The sequence below is a fragment of the Cuculus canorus genome, chromosome 5, assembly GCF_017976375.1.
Source record: "Cuculus canorus isolate bCucCan1 chromosome 5, bCucCan1.pri, whole genome shotgun sequence".
Taxonomy (NCBI): Eukaryota; Metazoa; Chordata; class Aves; order Cuculiformes; family Cuculidae; genus Cuculus; species Cuculus canorus.
The window spans coordinates 33,016,380-33,033,784 of NC_071405.1; the positions used below are offsets into that span (position 1 = coordinate 33,016,380).

The window sequence follows — 17,405 nt, forward strand, 5'->3', positions numbered from 1 at the left end:
GAGAAAAGAAATCCTGAATTTGTAGCTTAACAAGTAGTTTGGCAGTTCACTTAAAATTAGGGTGGAATTAGATGAAAGTCACATTGCTTGGCTTCATCAAGATTCAATATGGAGCAAGTTAACTTGAGCTAGGTGCTTTGTTGCAAAACTGAGGGGGTGCAAGAAAGAAGAAGGAATGAAGCTAACAGGGAAACATGGAGATGAAAAATCCCCACCCACCATTTGTGCTCTTTCCCCTCAGGATATGTGTATTTTACAGTCAAAGGAGCATGACACATCCAAAACCGCCGACAAGAGCTCCATCAGAGCAGCGCGCAGCTGGGTTGCAGCGCTCGCACAGAACCTGAGCCAGAGGCAGGCAGCAAGCCCACGCAGAGGTCTGTGCTGTGAGGTTATCAGGGCTCAAGCGAGACTGCTTTCAGCAATGAGTGTAGTGTGGGCTTGGATAACGTGGAGCAAGGAAGAATGTGAATGGGGAAATGGGTTTCATTAGAAAAAAAGAGAGAAAGCTCTTCACTGATTTAGCTAATTTGGGATAAAAAATTACTGGATTCATCAAAGTCATGCATTAGCAGATCAGTTAATGAAATGTGATGGGGAATGTAATTTATCCAGGCTTGCAAGCAGGTGACAACCACCCGCCATTTTGTTTCTACCAGAAAGTTACCTCTTGCTCATTAAGAAAATATCTTTCTTCATGCGAATGCCCACAGACCCAGGCCCTGCAGCTCACCGTGAGACTACGGGGAGAACCCAGGAACACAGCCATGCCCTTTACCATTTGTAGATTGCAAGTGCAGATATGGCCACTACTTGAAGCACTACTTGATTTGGCCAATGCCACAGAAAATGCCATTGTTCTCAGGTGAAACATTTCCTTTATTAAAATTTCTCTTTTATCTTTGAAAGTCTTAAATATGTGTTTTTATGGTCCAGAAGAGAAAAAAGAATCCTTAGCAGGGAGAAAAAGATTTTCAGGCTCCTTGTCCATCTGTACAGAGACTGAATTTAAAAGGTTAACGCCAGTATAGAAAATGCTGTGACATCTAATAACACATCAAAGTGCTCAGTAAACAATTATTTGGTAAAAATACTGCATGCATAGTGGAAGGGAACAGAAAATTCCATTTCATAGGAGTAATTCTAAAACTTAATACTAAATATAGAGGTTGCTGCAGTTGCTTCTTAATGATGTTTACATTTCCACAAGGGCAGAATAGATTAAAATGGCCTCCTATTTTTTTCCCTTTATTTATATGAAATACTATGTTTTCTATAGAAAAATCCTTGAATATTTGAGTAAGCTTTTACTTTAGTGGCTGTCAGTGTGAGTTTGCAAAAGGCACTTCTTTTATCTTCTGGAGAGATTACAGTACAAGCAGCAACAGCAAGAGCTTTGCCGTGCTATCCTGCATTAGTCTCAACTGACACTTAGGAGAAGCATGAGTAGGCACGAATACTTTAGATTACAGACCTCTGGCTGAAGCAAGAATTAAAATTTCTGTCTTGCAGGGGTTTTTCCGTAAAGGCAGTAGATCAACTTGACATTTGTGGGCTGAGACCACGATGTTCATTTCACAATAGCTGACAAAATGTATTTTGCCAAGCTGAAATTTCTTTAAACATGAAGAAAGAGTAGTTTCCAAAATCACCTAAATCCATTTGTGCAAAGTGATTACGACACTTGGGGGATGTGGTCACACTGAAAGATCAGCACACTCTGAAATTATTTCTGCTTTTTTGAATATTTAACTCCTCATTAAGAGACTTTCTAATGATGTAATTTATAACAACAACATTGATTTAAACTTAAAAAATAAGGAAATATAAATGTGAATAAAAGTTTACGCACTTGTTTTACCTGTATGAGTCCTGGTATGAGTCTTCAGATGATCAGATCTGGAGAACTTTCTCTGACAGGTTTTACACTGGAAGGGCTTCACACCTGAAAAGACAAAATAGGTCTATTCTTATATCTCAGCACCTTAGGGAAGGGTGGATGAAATCACCTATTTCTGAATTTTCAAAAGTCTGGATTTTTTTGTAGGAGTTACTGTAACTGCTCCTTCCACCTTCATGCCTATACGTTACAGAAAGTCATTAACCAGGCTACCATCCCACTGTAACCTTCTCTTCCAATGTCCGAGTCTGAAGCATCTGAACATCATCACCGTAAACAGACACTCACTTATACTGTCGGACTAAGCAATATCCGCAAACTTTGTTAACTATGATCCTGTGGATTGGAACTATTTGCATCGTGTACGAACAAATATGACATAAGAACAACAGAAGTGTAGAGATACATTTTTATATATTCCAAATAGGCTTAACTTACTTAACACTTCTACTACCTACTTTACATACTAGACACAAGTCTTAGGGACCACTTAACACAGATACATTACAGGATGCAGTTGCTAAAAATGTATCATAGAGTACTTTTACCACCAGTTTCAGAGACAGTTCCTACATCTCTCAATAACACCATTCAAGTGGGGTAGAGCATCTTCAGCAAGAAAAGTGAACAGCAGAAATCCACCACAGAACAGTGAGTAAACCAATTGCCAGGCCACTCCCTGAGAGACAGGAGACCCAAATGCCATTTCTTGTTGTGACTCCCCTGGAGAAGTCCTTTGTCACATCCCATGCAGAACGTCCTCGTGGTTCCACTCCTAGACAAGAGGCTGAGGTCACCACCATCTCCTCATCTGTGACTTTGGAAAAGGCAGCTGTCTCCCTGTCAGTCTAATCTAGACGTCCAAGGACTCCTGAAATGCTGAAATGGGCTACCTTGACATTTCCAGAAAATGGTGTATGCGCAAAAACCAACTTGTTGAATTTGGACTGAACTCACAAGTAGTTTTGGCTGTCTCAGAATGTTTCACCCAGTAAATGAATCATTGAGAAAGAAGGACAAGTCTAGCTAGAACCCAGACCCATTCATGACTGTCGCTGCTCTCTCTGCTGTATGTGAGCTGCTACTCACCTTTTAGGCTATTTGTGCAATCCAACCAGCTAGACCTTTGATGTTTCTCTCCTTGCTGCTCCTGGAATCCCTTAGTTGGCAGAATTCAAGAAAGGCTCAAATCTAAGCTTAAGTGGTTTGCTGAATTAGGGTCTTAAGCATTATAGCTGCAATGGCTTTTGGTTCTCCACTTCTTTTTTCCACATATAAGTACACAGTAATTCCACCATCCCTTCAAGTTATGCGTATGCAGCACTCACCTATTAGCACTGCCACACAAACACTGGAATACCAACAGTGGCTTTTATCGGTTACTCATCAGCAACTTTTTCTTGCAGAACCATTTAGTTTTTAAAATGTATATATCCCCTATACTGGGGACAGAGTATAAAGCAAGCACTTTCATTAAGAAAGCTCTTTCAAAAAGATGGCAGTAGGATGAAAAGGTCACCTATACAACCATAGTAGAGCTGAAATGCCAACAAAAATGCTCAGCTACAGTCCTCTCCTAAAGCTACCCTGGAGAACTTGGCACTACAGGTATGGTGTATGAGCAACATCAGAAAGATGGATACTTAGAAGTATACTTTTCAGATTGCAATTCACATATCAAGATGAACTCTAATGAGTAGAGATGCGTTGTCAACAAACCTGTGTGTCGTCTTTGGTGCCGTTTGAGTTGGTCTGAACGAGAAAATCTTCGTTCACAGTCCTTGAAATCACACTGATAAGGTTTTTCACCTGCAAAGGACAGATGTTTTATCAGAAAATATGTCTAAATGAAGGAACACATTAACTAGAATCAGAAGATAAAATATTACACTAAAAGACTTTGACTTCCCTCCTGTCTAAAGCAGTCTGGTGGTACATCAGGACTTATTTGCTACAAAACCATAAAGCTGTGTTGGAATCAGTGGGGAAATGTTGGCATAATTCTACTGCATTGACACTGATTTGCATTTGTTAATACTGAAAACATATCTCATCAGTTTAAAGCTTAAAAAAAATCAGGTTGCATGAATTTCTTTTAATTGTTTTCTTGTAGAAAACAAAAGAAATCTCTTGGTTTATATTTCTTTGAAAACCATATTAAACTCTTTCCACTTGTTTCACTAACACATAATTTGTACAAGGCAATAACTTGCAGTTTGCTCTAAATTGGATTTAAAGCAAAAACTAAGCATCCATATATGCGGCAATTTTAACTATATTAAATGAATTCAAAGAAACTGAGCAAAATTCAACCACAGAAAAATACATTTTCCTCCCCAAAATATAAATTATATTTCTTTCATAAAGCACCATTAAACAGAATTTCTTCGGTAGCTGCGCATCTCTCTCAGGCAAGACTACGAATTATTGCAAAGCCTCATGTAAAAATAAACTTTTCCTCCACCCCCCATACAGCTCAGCAATGATCCTCAGGATGTGTTTTCTCTGGGATGAAAAGTGAGATTCCAACTTATTAAACAAATGAAATGCCTACAGGCTGATGTCTCAAATGAACAGGATTTTCAATGCAAAGGACTTCACCAATCATGCAAACATGAAAAAAGAAACGCTTGAGGATAGAGGGGAAACACTGCTGGCATGTAGCATTCCATGGAGTTGGTGAAATTTGGCGAGCACAAAAAACCACAATCCCTATGCTGTTACAGGAGGAGCTGTATGATCTTTCAGATCTGATTCACATCTAGTCTAAGGCCTCTTTGCACAACACTGGAATCCTTCAAAAGTCTCAGAATTACATTTATACCTACATGAAGTCTGGTTACAGTGGCACAGCCCTCCTCAGAGGCCTCAGCACAACAAGTAATGAAACATCTCCCACTGCAAAGCTGGGAGGAGCCTAGGTTTTACCTGGAAGGTAGACACAAGACCAGCTGAGACCTGCTTTGTCTATTGTGGAAAGCTGAGATGTAAAACAAAGGTCCAGCAGGAAGGACTTAAAGAAGAAAGTCAGCTGGGCAATGGGTGTAATTTCTATGGGTCTATTTTTAAACATATAACTTTCCTAAATCCTCATTGTGTCTGCATTTCTGATCTTATTATGATGAGGTGCATCAATGAGGTTATTATGATTATGATGAGGTTATTGTGATTTTATTATGATGAGGTTGCATTCTGGTTGCACAGTTATTCTGGCATACCAGGGCAAACTAGTTTAGTTTAAAGCAGAAGTCTTCTGATCTAGGTAAGATGGTACAAGTAGCAGACTAAGAGCACTCCAAATTCCTACTGGTGTGGCTAAGATCAAAATTTTACAAAAGCAACTAAGTCTGCAGAACAAGCTAACTTCCTGTGACAGTCACCCAAAGGAGTTTACTGATTCTCAAACCTAGGTGTGGACAATTTCCATGTCTGCTGTGCTTAATTTATTAGCATAAGGGATTAAAGTTGCCACAGGTGTTTGAAATAGTTCCGTACACTTTGACCGCAAGGACTCCCTGGGGGGTGCCTGCTTTTCAGAAACCACTTACTTACAAGGAATTCAGCCCTTTGGCAGATTTAAGAGGGGGAATGTCAGCAGAGCAGAATGCAGTGACAGGATGATTGTCTGCTAATTGCAATATAAATGCAGAAGATGGTTAAGGAGGTATTTGAATAAAACAGTATAGAGGGTTTGATGGCATGTACAAGAACGTATTTCTTTAAATACTTTGAAATACAATCTTGATTAAATTAAGGATAAATTTAACCAATTATATATTAATCATAGAGTTACACTGACACTGCATAGAAAACAAAAAGCAAAGAAAGAAAAAGAGGCACAATATTTGGACAGAAATCCTTACTTCCCTTTCCTTCTACATCTTCCATGTCAGCTAATGCCAAGCAAAATGCCTGCCAAAACCAACTGTGACATGCTTGTTAACTCTCCTAAATTTCATCGGAACAGGACAACAGAAATGTCCCAGATTAGAAGTTGTCTGTTAGTACCTCATTAAATCACTACACTGAGAGGGGTTAGGGCAGTGTCTAGTTTCCCCAGGCCTATTAAAGCCTCTCCAGTAAAAGGCTGAATTCTCTCAATGTACTAAAAATATCCCATAATGCTGTCATCTTCCTATACAATTTCAAAACAAAATGAAGATGAAGCTTCCTCAGTTATTCCACCTGTGACTTTGAGGCTTCCATGATTATTTACATTTCATTACTGAAAAAAAGGGCACACAAAAGAAAGGTTAAACTTGGTGCATAATGAAATAGTCACAATGAGAGAGAACAGAGGGAATGGCAGTTCTTTAATGTTTAGGAAAAAATCAGAAAAGCTCAACAACAGCAGAACAAGCATGAATCAGCCTTTGCATGTATCACAATAAATGCTTCTAATAAAATAATCTTATTTGCTCAAAAATAGTTAACTCAAACTAGAGGAAACATGCATATTTTCTCTGGGGCGAATTCATTTGCCTGGATGCATGGGGAAACAGAATTTCCTACTGCTGTGGCAGTTGCACAAAATATTAAAAATCATTACATTTCATGAAGGAGCGTTGCAAGAGCAAAAGCCTTCCCATTGCTAGTAAGAAAACATGAGGAGAGGGGCCTGATTTTGAAAACAGAGGCTGCAAGTCTGAATGAGAATCTGAAGGTTTGTCTGTACTCCTTTCACCATTTGAAATGCTTCTTCTTGCACACCCACTTAGCCAAATAAGCACAACCCAATAATCACAACTTCACCTCACTAACACAACATCTTTCTATTCAATATAATTTGCTTTAGCAAACTGAGATAAAACCTACATTTCTTTATTTAGTAGAGAGCCCTTATAGGCAATGTTTTCTGTCATCTTCACAATGTAGTTCAGGTGTGAGATGTCGTTCCTGTTTTGAAACTAATCTTGTATTCGAAATATGGAAGTATTCTACTCTTGTGCCACAGAAATTTAAGTATAAAAGCAGACCACGCTGGGTGACACCAAAGGTCCATCCGGCCCAGCAGTGTCCCACTGTGGCTCACTGAAGACAGCTGCAGGAGAGCAGAAAATAGCAAAAATGCAGCAGTACTTCCCCTGGACTTTCTCCCAGTATCCAGCAGTTCATGAGCTAGCAACTTTCTAAGCCAAAGATGGCTTTCTTTCTAATACTCATTAATGGAGCTTTTTTCCGTTAATTTGTCCAGTTGTTTCTTGAACCCACGTATGCCTTCAGCTTCCACACTATTCTGCAGAATGCTATTCCACGGCTTATATTTCAAAGCAACTCTAATGAAAGAGTGCTCTCCTAGAAGTTATCACACGAGAGAAACTACCACCTCTTAAGAAGAGAACCGATGCAGTTCCCAGCTCAGGCACAATTATGCTCATTTATTTATCAATTTATCATATCTATATATAGAGGACATAGCTCTAGCTTTCAAAGGTGGTGTAATGATGAACTGCACTAATGACTGTAAAGCATTTGGCAACAGAGTGGCAAATGCCATAGTAAAAGGATATTTGCCCTTGGCAAAGCGAAGAAATCAGTGTTAGATGATTAGCATAAATAGAATTATTAGACTGCATTAATTACACCCCCTAGAGCCTCAGAAACTCACCACTGAGAGTTGAGTCCCCTACCAAATAAAGGACAACCTTCCTGATTTACAGATTCTCATATTTCATTGTAGAAGCTCATGCCTGTAGCTGAGCATATTCAGGCTGAAGAATATTCCTAGCAAATAGACAGAGGATATTTCCTCTGTAAAGATGCACAGCTAACCATTAGGATAAATTCAGTTTTTCCGATGTGTGGCACTGAACCCAAAGGGTCTCTAGCAAGAATGCTGATGTTTCCACCATAAACAAAATTTATGGAGGGCTGGATATCAATTTGTTTCTGCAAAGAGGTCTCTGAAGTCTGCCACAGGATGACAACTCTCATTATTTGCTGTTCTGTTGAAAAGTTATATGTATTTTTGCATTTCCTTTCAGAGGTATATCTACTGCAGCAAAATACATGAAGATAAGAAAAGAGCTTTTTTGACTGTATGTGTTTCAATAAAGGCATTGTTAAGAATGGATAAGCAGTCTTGGAGGGTACAAAATGTCTAAAATTTTCAACTAAAGCTATGTTGAAACATTGGTAAAAACTGATTACAGAATGCAACTTTGTGTTTCAGAGCCCTGCTTGATTTTGCAAAACTGCAACCAGTGAAGAACAGAAGATCTGATGAGCCAGTCCTCTGTAAGTATCTATTACAGAAAGAAAAAAAAGATAATCAAGAGTCAACATTATTCTGCAAAGATAATATCTTCTGGTTTAATATTAGATACATGTAACAGCTTGTTTTCAAATCATGTGCTCATAATTTTAAAAATTGACCTATAACTACACTAAGAAAAGCAGAAGAGCTTCAAACCCATGAGTGAATCCAGAACAGCCCTACAGGAGGACTAATAAAATTTTATGTTGACTGTAGAGATGTATACCAAACACAACCTAAGTATCCTCCACTTGAGCTGACATCTGACAGCTCTCCTGGCTTTAGACCACCTCTTCAGGATTCCTCACCATCAAAACACTGAAGCAGCAGTGGAAGAGACACAGTTTGCTGACTAGTTTCTGTCTAACATGCTAATTCCACTAAACCAAATTTCTGTACCTAGTAGAGAACTCTGGAATTGGAATTTGAGGTTTATTGGGTTACAAACAGACAGATGATCAGACAGCCTAAGAGACAGCCACATAATTATCAATATAAACCAACCGCCTCACTCGAGTCGTACTTAAGATATCCTTTAACAAATAAAAACAAGCAGATGAAGAAGAGAAAGAAGGTGTAGAGAAGTGTGAACTATAGCTACTGTAACTGCTATCAAAAAGACACATATGTTCTTCAAAACAGAGATTGATCTGCCCTTGAGAAAACTAGTTTCCAAATTTTGCTTTTGACAATTAGCTTTTCCACAAGCAGGAAACACAAATCGGGGCTAGATAGGCAGAATAAAACATGAAGTTACAAAGTAGACTGGAAGTGGATTTGCATCACAACAGTTAGTTCAACCACCCAGGACTCTTGAAGAGCATGGAACAGAAAAGGACCTTCATGGCCACCAAGTTCAGACCCTTCACCACACCAAGCAGCCATGAAAATATGTTAATTCAGAAGTGATTGTTGACTATCCATTCCAAATGCTCCCATATAGCATAGTTCACCAAGCAGTCCCAAAAATGAGGCCTAACAGATGAGAGAAGGAGACAAGAAGTGAAGGATACTGTATTCTAAGCCCCTACAGCAGTTGCGAATTTGACAAGTAAAATTTCCAGACAATAATCATAGGAAATGGCTAGTACCCATAAAACTGAATGAGGACAAAAACCTGCCAGTCTGGTAAAAGGAAGAAGTCCCTTCCGATCCTAAAGCTGAATGCATTACCCAGGCAAGTTACCCAAACAATTCTCATACCCCTTGCTTCCTCTCTTCAGCCACAACCAACCTTGAAAGCTTACAGGGTTTTATCAATGGCAACATTTGCACCAGCAAATACAAGCTTTGGTAATCGAGTTGGCCTCTTATGGAAAGCAACTTGCAAAGGTTTGAGAAATAAGTAAGTTTTGTTGTCAACATATTGAAATACAGTGGCAGAAAGACCTGGGACCACCTATGAGAAGACAAGTTTGAGGGGAAAAAATGTTTACCTTTACCCTGTTCCACTATAGCGGAAACCAAAGAAGAGGGATGTATGACTTCAAAGGCAACAGAAGTTCTACGGATGCTAGATAACCATAGTTCTACCCTCTGTGTCTTTGGATGCTTTTGTGACTTTATATGGCTAGATTATACATAGTGTAATTCTGAAAATCTCGTCCAGTTAAGGGGAAATAAAGGATGTAAACTGACGTCCTTGTGATGTTTCCAGAAATAATATTGTGAAAGCCAGCCAGCTAAGTGGAATAAAATACAGGAGCAGAAAAAAACAAATTATGACTGTTAAAATACAGAGTAAATCAATTCAGGAATGAAAGAAATATGATTATGGGAAAAATTCAGAAGTGTTTAGGCATGCTCAAGAAAAATACTGCAGTTAATGGACCCCAAAAAATCCCAACATTTTCTTCAGTTTCAAATTTATTTACAGAAAATAGAAGAGCATTTCTGTAGACTTTCATTTCTAAAGACTAAATTACAGTTACAGTCTAAATTACCATAAATGTGTAAGCTGAGCAACACTGAAGATGTCTATCTGAAAATGTTGTGACTTGCCCAGTCATAAATAAAAAATGTTTTGTAATTTTCATTTCTTACCTCTAAGTATTTTAGACAACTAACTAATGTCACTACATGGTCTCCAAAAGGAACAGTTTGCAGCTATTTTTTATGAAATGATAGACAATCTGCTAGGTCACAGCAGCGTGGATGGCCTTCCTGCTGTTTCATCCTTTTGACCTTCCATCACATTAATGCTGAACTGAACCTCCATATATACAGATTTTATCCACAGATTTCTAGATCATTACAGAAAGAATGTCTAAACAAAAACATGATAGACAACCAAAAAAATGCATAAGAAGTATATCTAAAGCTATATCATAATTTTACATTTCCAACAGTATAAATCTCACAATAGGGGAAATAGTTTATTCTTTGGCAAGGTGCAGCAGGGCGTTTGATTTCCACATCTTGAGATATAACTCATATTGTTTGAACTCAGAGAGAATCCAGGTCTTAGCCGACTAATGACTGGCTTCAGGCTCAATTCTTCATGGAAAGATCCCATAGCATGGAAGCTCATTTGCTAATCCCTGCCTCCACCTCACAGCCAGAAAAGGTTTATCCAGGAGGACAAGACAATGCTAAATGTCTAGGTTCCTCTTGCAGAGGAAACTTCTTAACAGTTAACAACAGTTAAGATTTAGAGCAAGCTTCGATGCTCCCAAATGAAAAAAAAAAAAAAAAAGATTCACAGGCCTGTGTGATGCCCTATAAGAGTAAGGGGGAGGGGGGGAGGTGATCTTGCTGTCAGCACCACTCTGTGGTTTTCTTCACTAGATTCAGAGTCTTCTGTATCCAAGAGGGATTGCCTGGATGACAGCACAAATACATACCTCATCCGATAGAGCCTCACTGCCCCTGACCTGCCAGATCATTTCTTGCACCTTATGCGATTTTAAAATCCCACCGTCCACTTTGCTGTCCAGTGCTGCAATGTGATTTATACCAACCCATGTTGACACTTACCAGTGTGCTTTCTGCTGTGCATCTGTAAATGGGACAACTTAAAGTATCGCTTGTTACAGCCAGGGTACGCACACATGAAGGGACGTTTTTCATTTGTCTCACTTGCTGATCGGACAATAGTTGGAGCTACTCCTGGAACTCGTCGGACATCCTACAATGACAGAGACTTGGTAATGCAATGTGTATATTCTCGAGCTTTTATTTAACATAATTGAAGACAAACAATCAGAGGCAATTCTCCAGAACAAAGAGATACTTAAATACATTCTACTGCAAACTGGCAATATTTAATTATACATTAATGAAGTACAACTTTAATATACTTTAATCTGTTCTTTGCAGAGTATTAAAATCACTTGGAGGTGAAAAACTGTGAACTCTATTTATTAAATTCTCTCACCAATTCTTACATGTAAGATTAAATGGGCCATATTCTGACCTCATGTATAATCACACAATCCTGGAAGAACTCTCATTGGCATATGAATAGTGTTAGGCTTATACTAGTGTAAGACTTAACAGCACGCATCACAGTAGCACTCTCCTCTTCATTTTACTCATATGAAATTAAAGAACAAGGAAATTAATGTATTAGGTTAACACAAATCAGTAAAAAAAAAAACAAAACAAGAAAGATTGTCTCGGTGGACCTGGTGAAAATTTCAGCCTTAATGTGTTTTTGCCACTGTCACAATGTTGCATCAATGAGGATCTTCACCTTCTGGGCCAATTGACTTCCTCAAATAATCTCAACTGCTTACTTTTATTCACTCAAAAAAAGCTGGCTCACAAGCCTATTTCTGGGAGTTTGCCACTGAATAATGACTTGTTAAACTATACAGAAAAGGAGAAAATATGCTATCTGAAAACATTGATGTATGTTGGCAACACAAAGCAACATAGAAGGGAAATATCATGTAATGACTTTGCCATCAGTTTTAAGAAGGCCTGTCTTTTACAGTAGTATTTATTGATGATACGACTGTTCCAGAAAATCCCATGAAAGGTAATCTCCTTCCAAATATTCACTTATTATTTAATCATTAGGAAACAATCACTTATTATATTTTGTTTTAAGGAAATATGTTTAAATTACTAAAGTATCAGAAATCCATAAAACCAAAATGCCATCCAACACTTTCTTACACATAGTTATCAGAAGTAGTCCATTGTAATCACAGAAGCCTCACACCGCCAAAGCAACCGGATCTAGAAGCTGGAAGCTGGATCTTATATTTTGGACAATCCTGAGAATCTGGTAAGGAATATTCCCTCACAGATGTATTTTTAGAAGGAGAAATAAACAATTTTAAATGACTGTGTCAGAAAGAAATCTTACATGATATTCCAATGGCTTCAGTGAAGTTGAGACACTTATGTAAACCATTTCTTGATAACACAGGGAAATCGCAGACCAAGGATGGATTTATAAATACGAGTGAAGTAGTAAATGAACACTATAGACAGGCAGCAGTCTTACTTCCCTAAGAAGAATGTCCTACTATACTCACTTGTATGCCTCTAAAGACTCCATGGGTGTGTATTCTGTACTGGGCCCCACAGCTGTATAACATGGGAGCACTGTGGTTCTCATTCTCATATCCTGCTGTATGGCTGTAAATAAAGAGAATAATAATGGAGAAATGAAATATTTTTCAGTACTCAGCTGCATGTGACAGGTTTCATTTCTTAAGTCGGTGATAACACATGCAGAGTTCATTTTTATAGCCAGGATATCCAAGTTCAAATGAAATGCACCAAAGGAAGCCTGCTCTGGCTTCGAATATACGTGCTCCCGCTGGCACAATGCACCGATTCCATCCATACATCTCTTACTATCTATTAAGACAGTCCAATACAAAAAAAATTGTCATGATCTGAACTCTGATCTATTTCCACAAAGATTTTAGGTAAGAGGAAAAAATCCACATAGCAGCATAACTGTGTCATGTGCACATGTACACATTATTTATCAGTTAAATGTGGGGCTGGCTATTGCTAATATCTTTTGGAATGAGCAAAATGCCTCAAGTTTCACATTAAGTGCAGTGGATTTTTGTCAGCACCTCATGACTCAGATATTACCAGATACTACCAAGAAAGTGATGACATTTATAAGAATAGCAGTCATGTACTCATAAACAGAGATTACAAATCAGTGTCCAAACTATTTATCCCACATATCAGCTTGCAGGATGCACTACAAGTTAACCCTTCTGAAAAAAAAATTAAAAACCAAAACCAGCCTGTCCCTACTGGGTATAAATTTTCAAGATTTCTCATGCAGAATCATCACAATCATTTTAAAACTTTGTAACTTTTGCTGTGTTTTGGGGTGTCATAACCATACATTTTATGTATTCATTCTTCAAAATCCTACATTCTCCAGTGCAAATTGTTAAGAACACTGTTGTGTTTCCTGTTTGCACGCTTTTTCAAGTTAAAATTAGGTAAATAGATGCTAGCTTATATTTTAAATCAGTATTTTACATTAGTGTGTACTTTGCCACATGTATTAATATACACTGGCAGCGGTAAGGGCTCAATTTTTACACTGCACCAGAAATTAGAAAGCTCAGAACAAAGCCCAAGGGCACACAGCTGGGGACAAAGATGGATACATAGGATGTTATCCCAGTCTTTGCCAAATGCTTGCAATAGCAATTTGAAGGGGTCCCTGAGGCCCAGACTCTTATTTCAGTGGTCCTTTCCTTCTCTTCACTCAAAGTTCACGTGCAGAGTAGAATTACAAGGAAGTTTTAAACCTCTTAAGTGATTTGCAGAACAGCCAGTGGAGCTGGAATGCAGGAGATGTCTAAACGGTTTGCGAGCCTTGCTAAACGGGAGGGGAGCAGTATTTGTGAGCTGCTCTTACTGCAGCGTGCAGGTCACATTCCTCATTATTTGTCCCCATAGCAGCCAGCAGGCTGCTGCCTGGCACATGTGTTCCTTTAGAGTAAGTCCTTTGCTGCCTGAAATACTCAATTCAAATCTTGGCTCCACCTGGCTACTCAAATCAAAGGCTACACCTTGTAGGAAGGTGTGCTCTGCACATTTGAATTTTAATTGGCAAACAGGAGATCATAATCAAATAAGTTATAGATTGGTGGCAAGAGAGTAGCTCTGATCTGTGTAATAACGGATAGGGGAAGATACCATTATCTAATCTAAATGGATTAATCTCTTCTCTAGATACGTACCGTGTCCAACTAAGTATGGTCTCCTTTCTGCTCAAGGCTAGATGTGGCCTAATACAAGTAACAAATGACCATTTGCTTGATTCATGTTCCCCACTGGCACTGAATTTTCCTCTCTATTGAAAGGCAGCAAGCCCATAAATGCTAAAACCAAAAAGGTTGAAAAGCACCCAACCCATGGCGATATCCACATGGATCACAAATCAAACAGTGCATTTTAAAACTGAAATGAAATGAGAACTACCATTTATAAGGAGGGAGTTCCGTAGCAAAAGCTACTGCTGATCTGTAACATAGCAGCAATTCAAGGGTAAATGCCAACTTCAGCATTAGTCACCATAAGCAACCGTGTAACTCTTCATTAACACCTGTGCCAACAACCTTACACATTACAATACACAACAGGCACAAAGTTAGATAAGAAGAATTCCCAGGACAGAAAATACAGAGGAAGGAAGAGGAATATACAGTAAAAGCTTATACCATAAAACACAGCCCAACTTTCCCTCCAAATTCACATGGTTTTCGTCATTCACTTATGACCGTTTTTGTAAAGACCAGTCAGTTCTGAAATAATTCCTCCGAGGAACAATAAATGGAACAGAGACCCTGTCCGTGCCTTCAAAAACAGCTCTATGATTGGGAGGTATCTTCCAGATGATCTCCATGTCGATTTTTATTGCACAGTTGGGATGCCTTCCTCAACATTCAGCCTTTTTCATATTTCCTCACATTATTTCTAGTTACACCTCACTAAACCTGTACATGTAACTGCAAAGCCTTGAAGATTAAAACCTGTTTTCTGAGCCTCTTGACCCATAATATTCTAAGTAATGAACAGCCATCTCCTTAATCGGCTCCCTAGGAGAGATGCTTTAATAATCAGGAACCCTAGTTCCCATTTGACATTGGGTGCATTTCCATCAACACTGGCTGCTACTCAGTGTGCTCATACAGACGATGACAGCAAAGAGGATCACATGAGATTTCTTGGTTAAAATGCTACTCATTCACTATGAAGTACTATGGAATAATCTGACCTTCGGGAAGATGGAAATTAGCAGGTGAATGTTCTTTCCAGGCAGTGAAGAAACTGGAACACTGAAGGAGGAGTATTCACAAATCGTCCCTACACCACTGCTCTCTTGAGCTTCAACCTTCACCCTGAAGCAACAGTAACCTCCCTGTGAAATACAATCTTTTCTTCTTCCAGCTTCTTTCCTCAATGCACCAAAGTTGTACGCCACAAAATGCATACCACAGTTTGCACAGTTAGCTTTTCTCATATTGCTACATTTCATATATTAATATAAACGCAATGATGGAAGAACGAATACAAATCTCCTAAATACATTACTGAAACACCCAATTTATTGCAAACGAGAGATAACGATCAGATGCAATCCCACATGCACGAGCAATATTTTTAAGGTCCCTTCCAACCCGAACTATTCAATGATTCTATTCTATGATGCAAGTAACTGATGAACTTATGCCTGTAGTACCTTAGGTAAATGGAAATCTTAAGAGGGCAGGAGATTCCTTGACTTTCATCTTTTCTAGACAGGCACTCTGTATTTATCTAAGCAAAGAGACAATGCCTCATATGCTTAGGCCACCAAATCGATACGAATAATAATGAAAAATTGTCTGGCTAGATTCTCGTGACCAGGTGACAGTCTAGATCTGCAGTAACGCACTGCAATGTGTACACTGGATACCCCAAATGCACTAACAATATATGTATGATAGATTAAAAAGAAGACATGTTAGAGATTATACCATGCTGTTAAGATGAACAGATATAATTCAGGGTAAGTAAACACTGATACTCCAGGAGAGACAGGCTTCTGGCATCAGGACCCACGTGTTCTCTCCCAGCAGGATGGGCTGCTCAGGCAACACCACAGCAGCCTGGAGAACTGCCAAGAGAGCCGCTCACTGCCCTGCTGCAAGTGCACTCCGAGCACGGCCGAGAGTGCGGACAAAGCTCCTGCACTGTGTCTTCCCCTGCCCCAAAGGCTGAGCAGCTCCTAGGAGAAACTCAGCTAAATGAGATAATCAGGAGCAAACAGCTGAATTAACTAAAGAAGGAAAAAAAATAACGACACCAGTAAGACCCAGAGATAGAGTTAGGGGGACACCAGACTGACCCCTCCACAAGTCCTAAAGGGAATCAACACTAAGCAAGGTCAGATGCAGCCAAACTGGCCTGCCAGGATCCAACAGAAATTTCTGTTCGAACAAGGACTGAAGGATTTGGCCTCACAGCCTAGTTCTGCCTTTACTTGTAAATATACAACTCCCTTTAGCTTCAACAGCGACTGGACAAAGACAGAACTGGACTGTAAATATTTAGGATTCATGTTCGTTGGTGAAAAAAAGGACCCAGTATATTTTGTTCTCTGGTTCTAGGCAGCCAGAAACAGACCTGGAAACACAGCCATAAAATCTAACTCTAGATAACTAGGAAACAAAGACTGATACTTCTGCAACATAAAACGCTAAGCAAGCACTCTGTGTTGTAGAGTATTAGAGGCGCTTGCATTTACCATTAGCCCAGCAAATCCTTAACACTCGGAGAGTAGCTCTTTTAAAATGATTAATCTTAAAGTTGTACAGATTGTACAAAGATTAATAAAAATGAAGGCTTTACAGATGAGAATGTGTGATGAAAAACAGAGCAGCTTTTGAGAGTTGTATCAATCTAAGTGGTTATAAAAAAAACTCATAAAAGATGACATTCTAATCTGAATATTTTAAAAAATAATCAAGCTGCAATTTCTCTCTCACACCATTTTTACTTTGTTAAACTGAAATTGTCTGTCTAATGTATAAAGCAGTTACAACTTAATCTGAAGAGTTAAGCCTTTTATTATTATTTCATAAACCAAAAAAGGGAAGCTTTAGGGCATGTTGAGAAGGGTTAGAAAATTTCAGATGAAACGTGAATACACATTGATTCATGAGATTCAGACTTGGAAGAATTAAAAAAGCCAGAAAGCAAGATTACATAAAACAGGCACCACATTAAGCTTCAATTTAATTGTGTTTCAATGCAGGAACAGGAATTTTA

At 38.8% G+C, this 17,405-nt stretch overlaps 1 protein-coding gene across 4 annotated transcripts in view; it reads right to left on the bottom strand.

The window, feature by feature from the left end:
* Positions 1–17,405, bottom strand: part of WT1 (WT1 transcription factor) — a 46,800-nt gene that overhangs the window by 13,415 nt on the left and 15,980 nt on the right. For 2 of the 4 annotated variants that reach the window (XM_054067900.1, XM_054067903.1), the window contains exons 5-8: positions 12,644–12,746; positions 11,133–11,283; positions 3,620–3,709; positions 1,853–1,945 (exon numbers count right to left, since the gene is read on the bottom strand). In XM_054067900.1, coding sequence (XP_053923875.1) covers positions 1,853–1,945; positions 3,620–3,709; positions 11,133–11,283; positions 12,644–12,746 — 437 coding nt within the window. The remainder of the gene's footprint in view (positions 1–1,852; positions 1,946–3,619; positions 3,710–11,132; positions 11,284–12,643; positions 12,747–17,405) is intronic. The other 2 variants (XM_054067901.1, XM_054067904.1) reach the window with 1 other exon arrangement.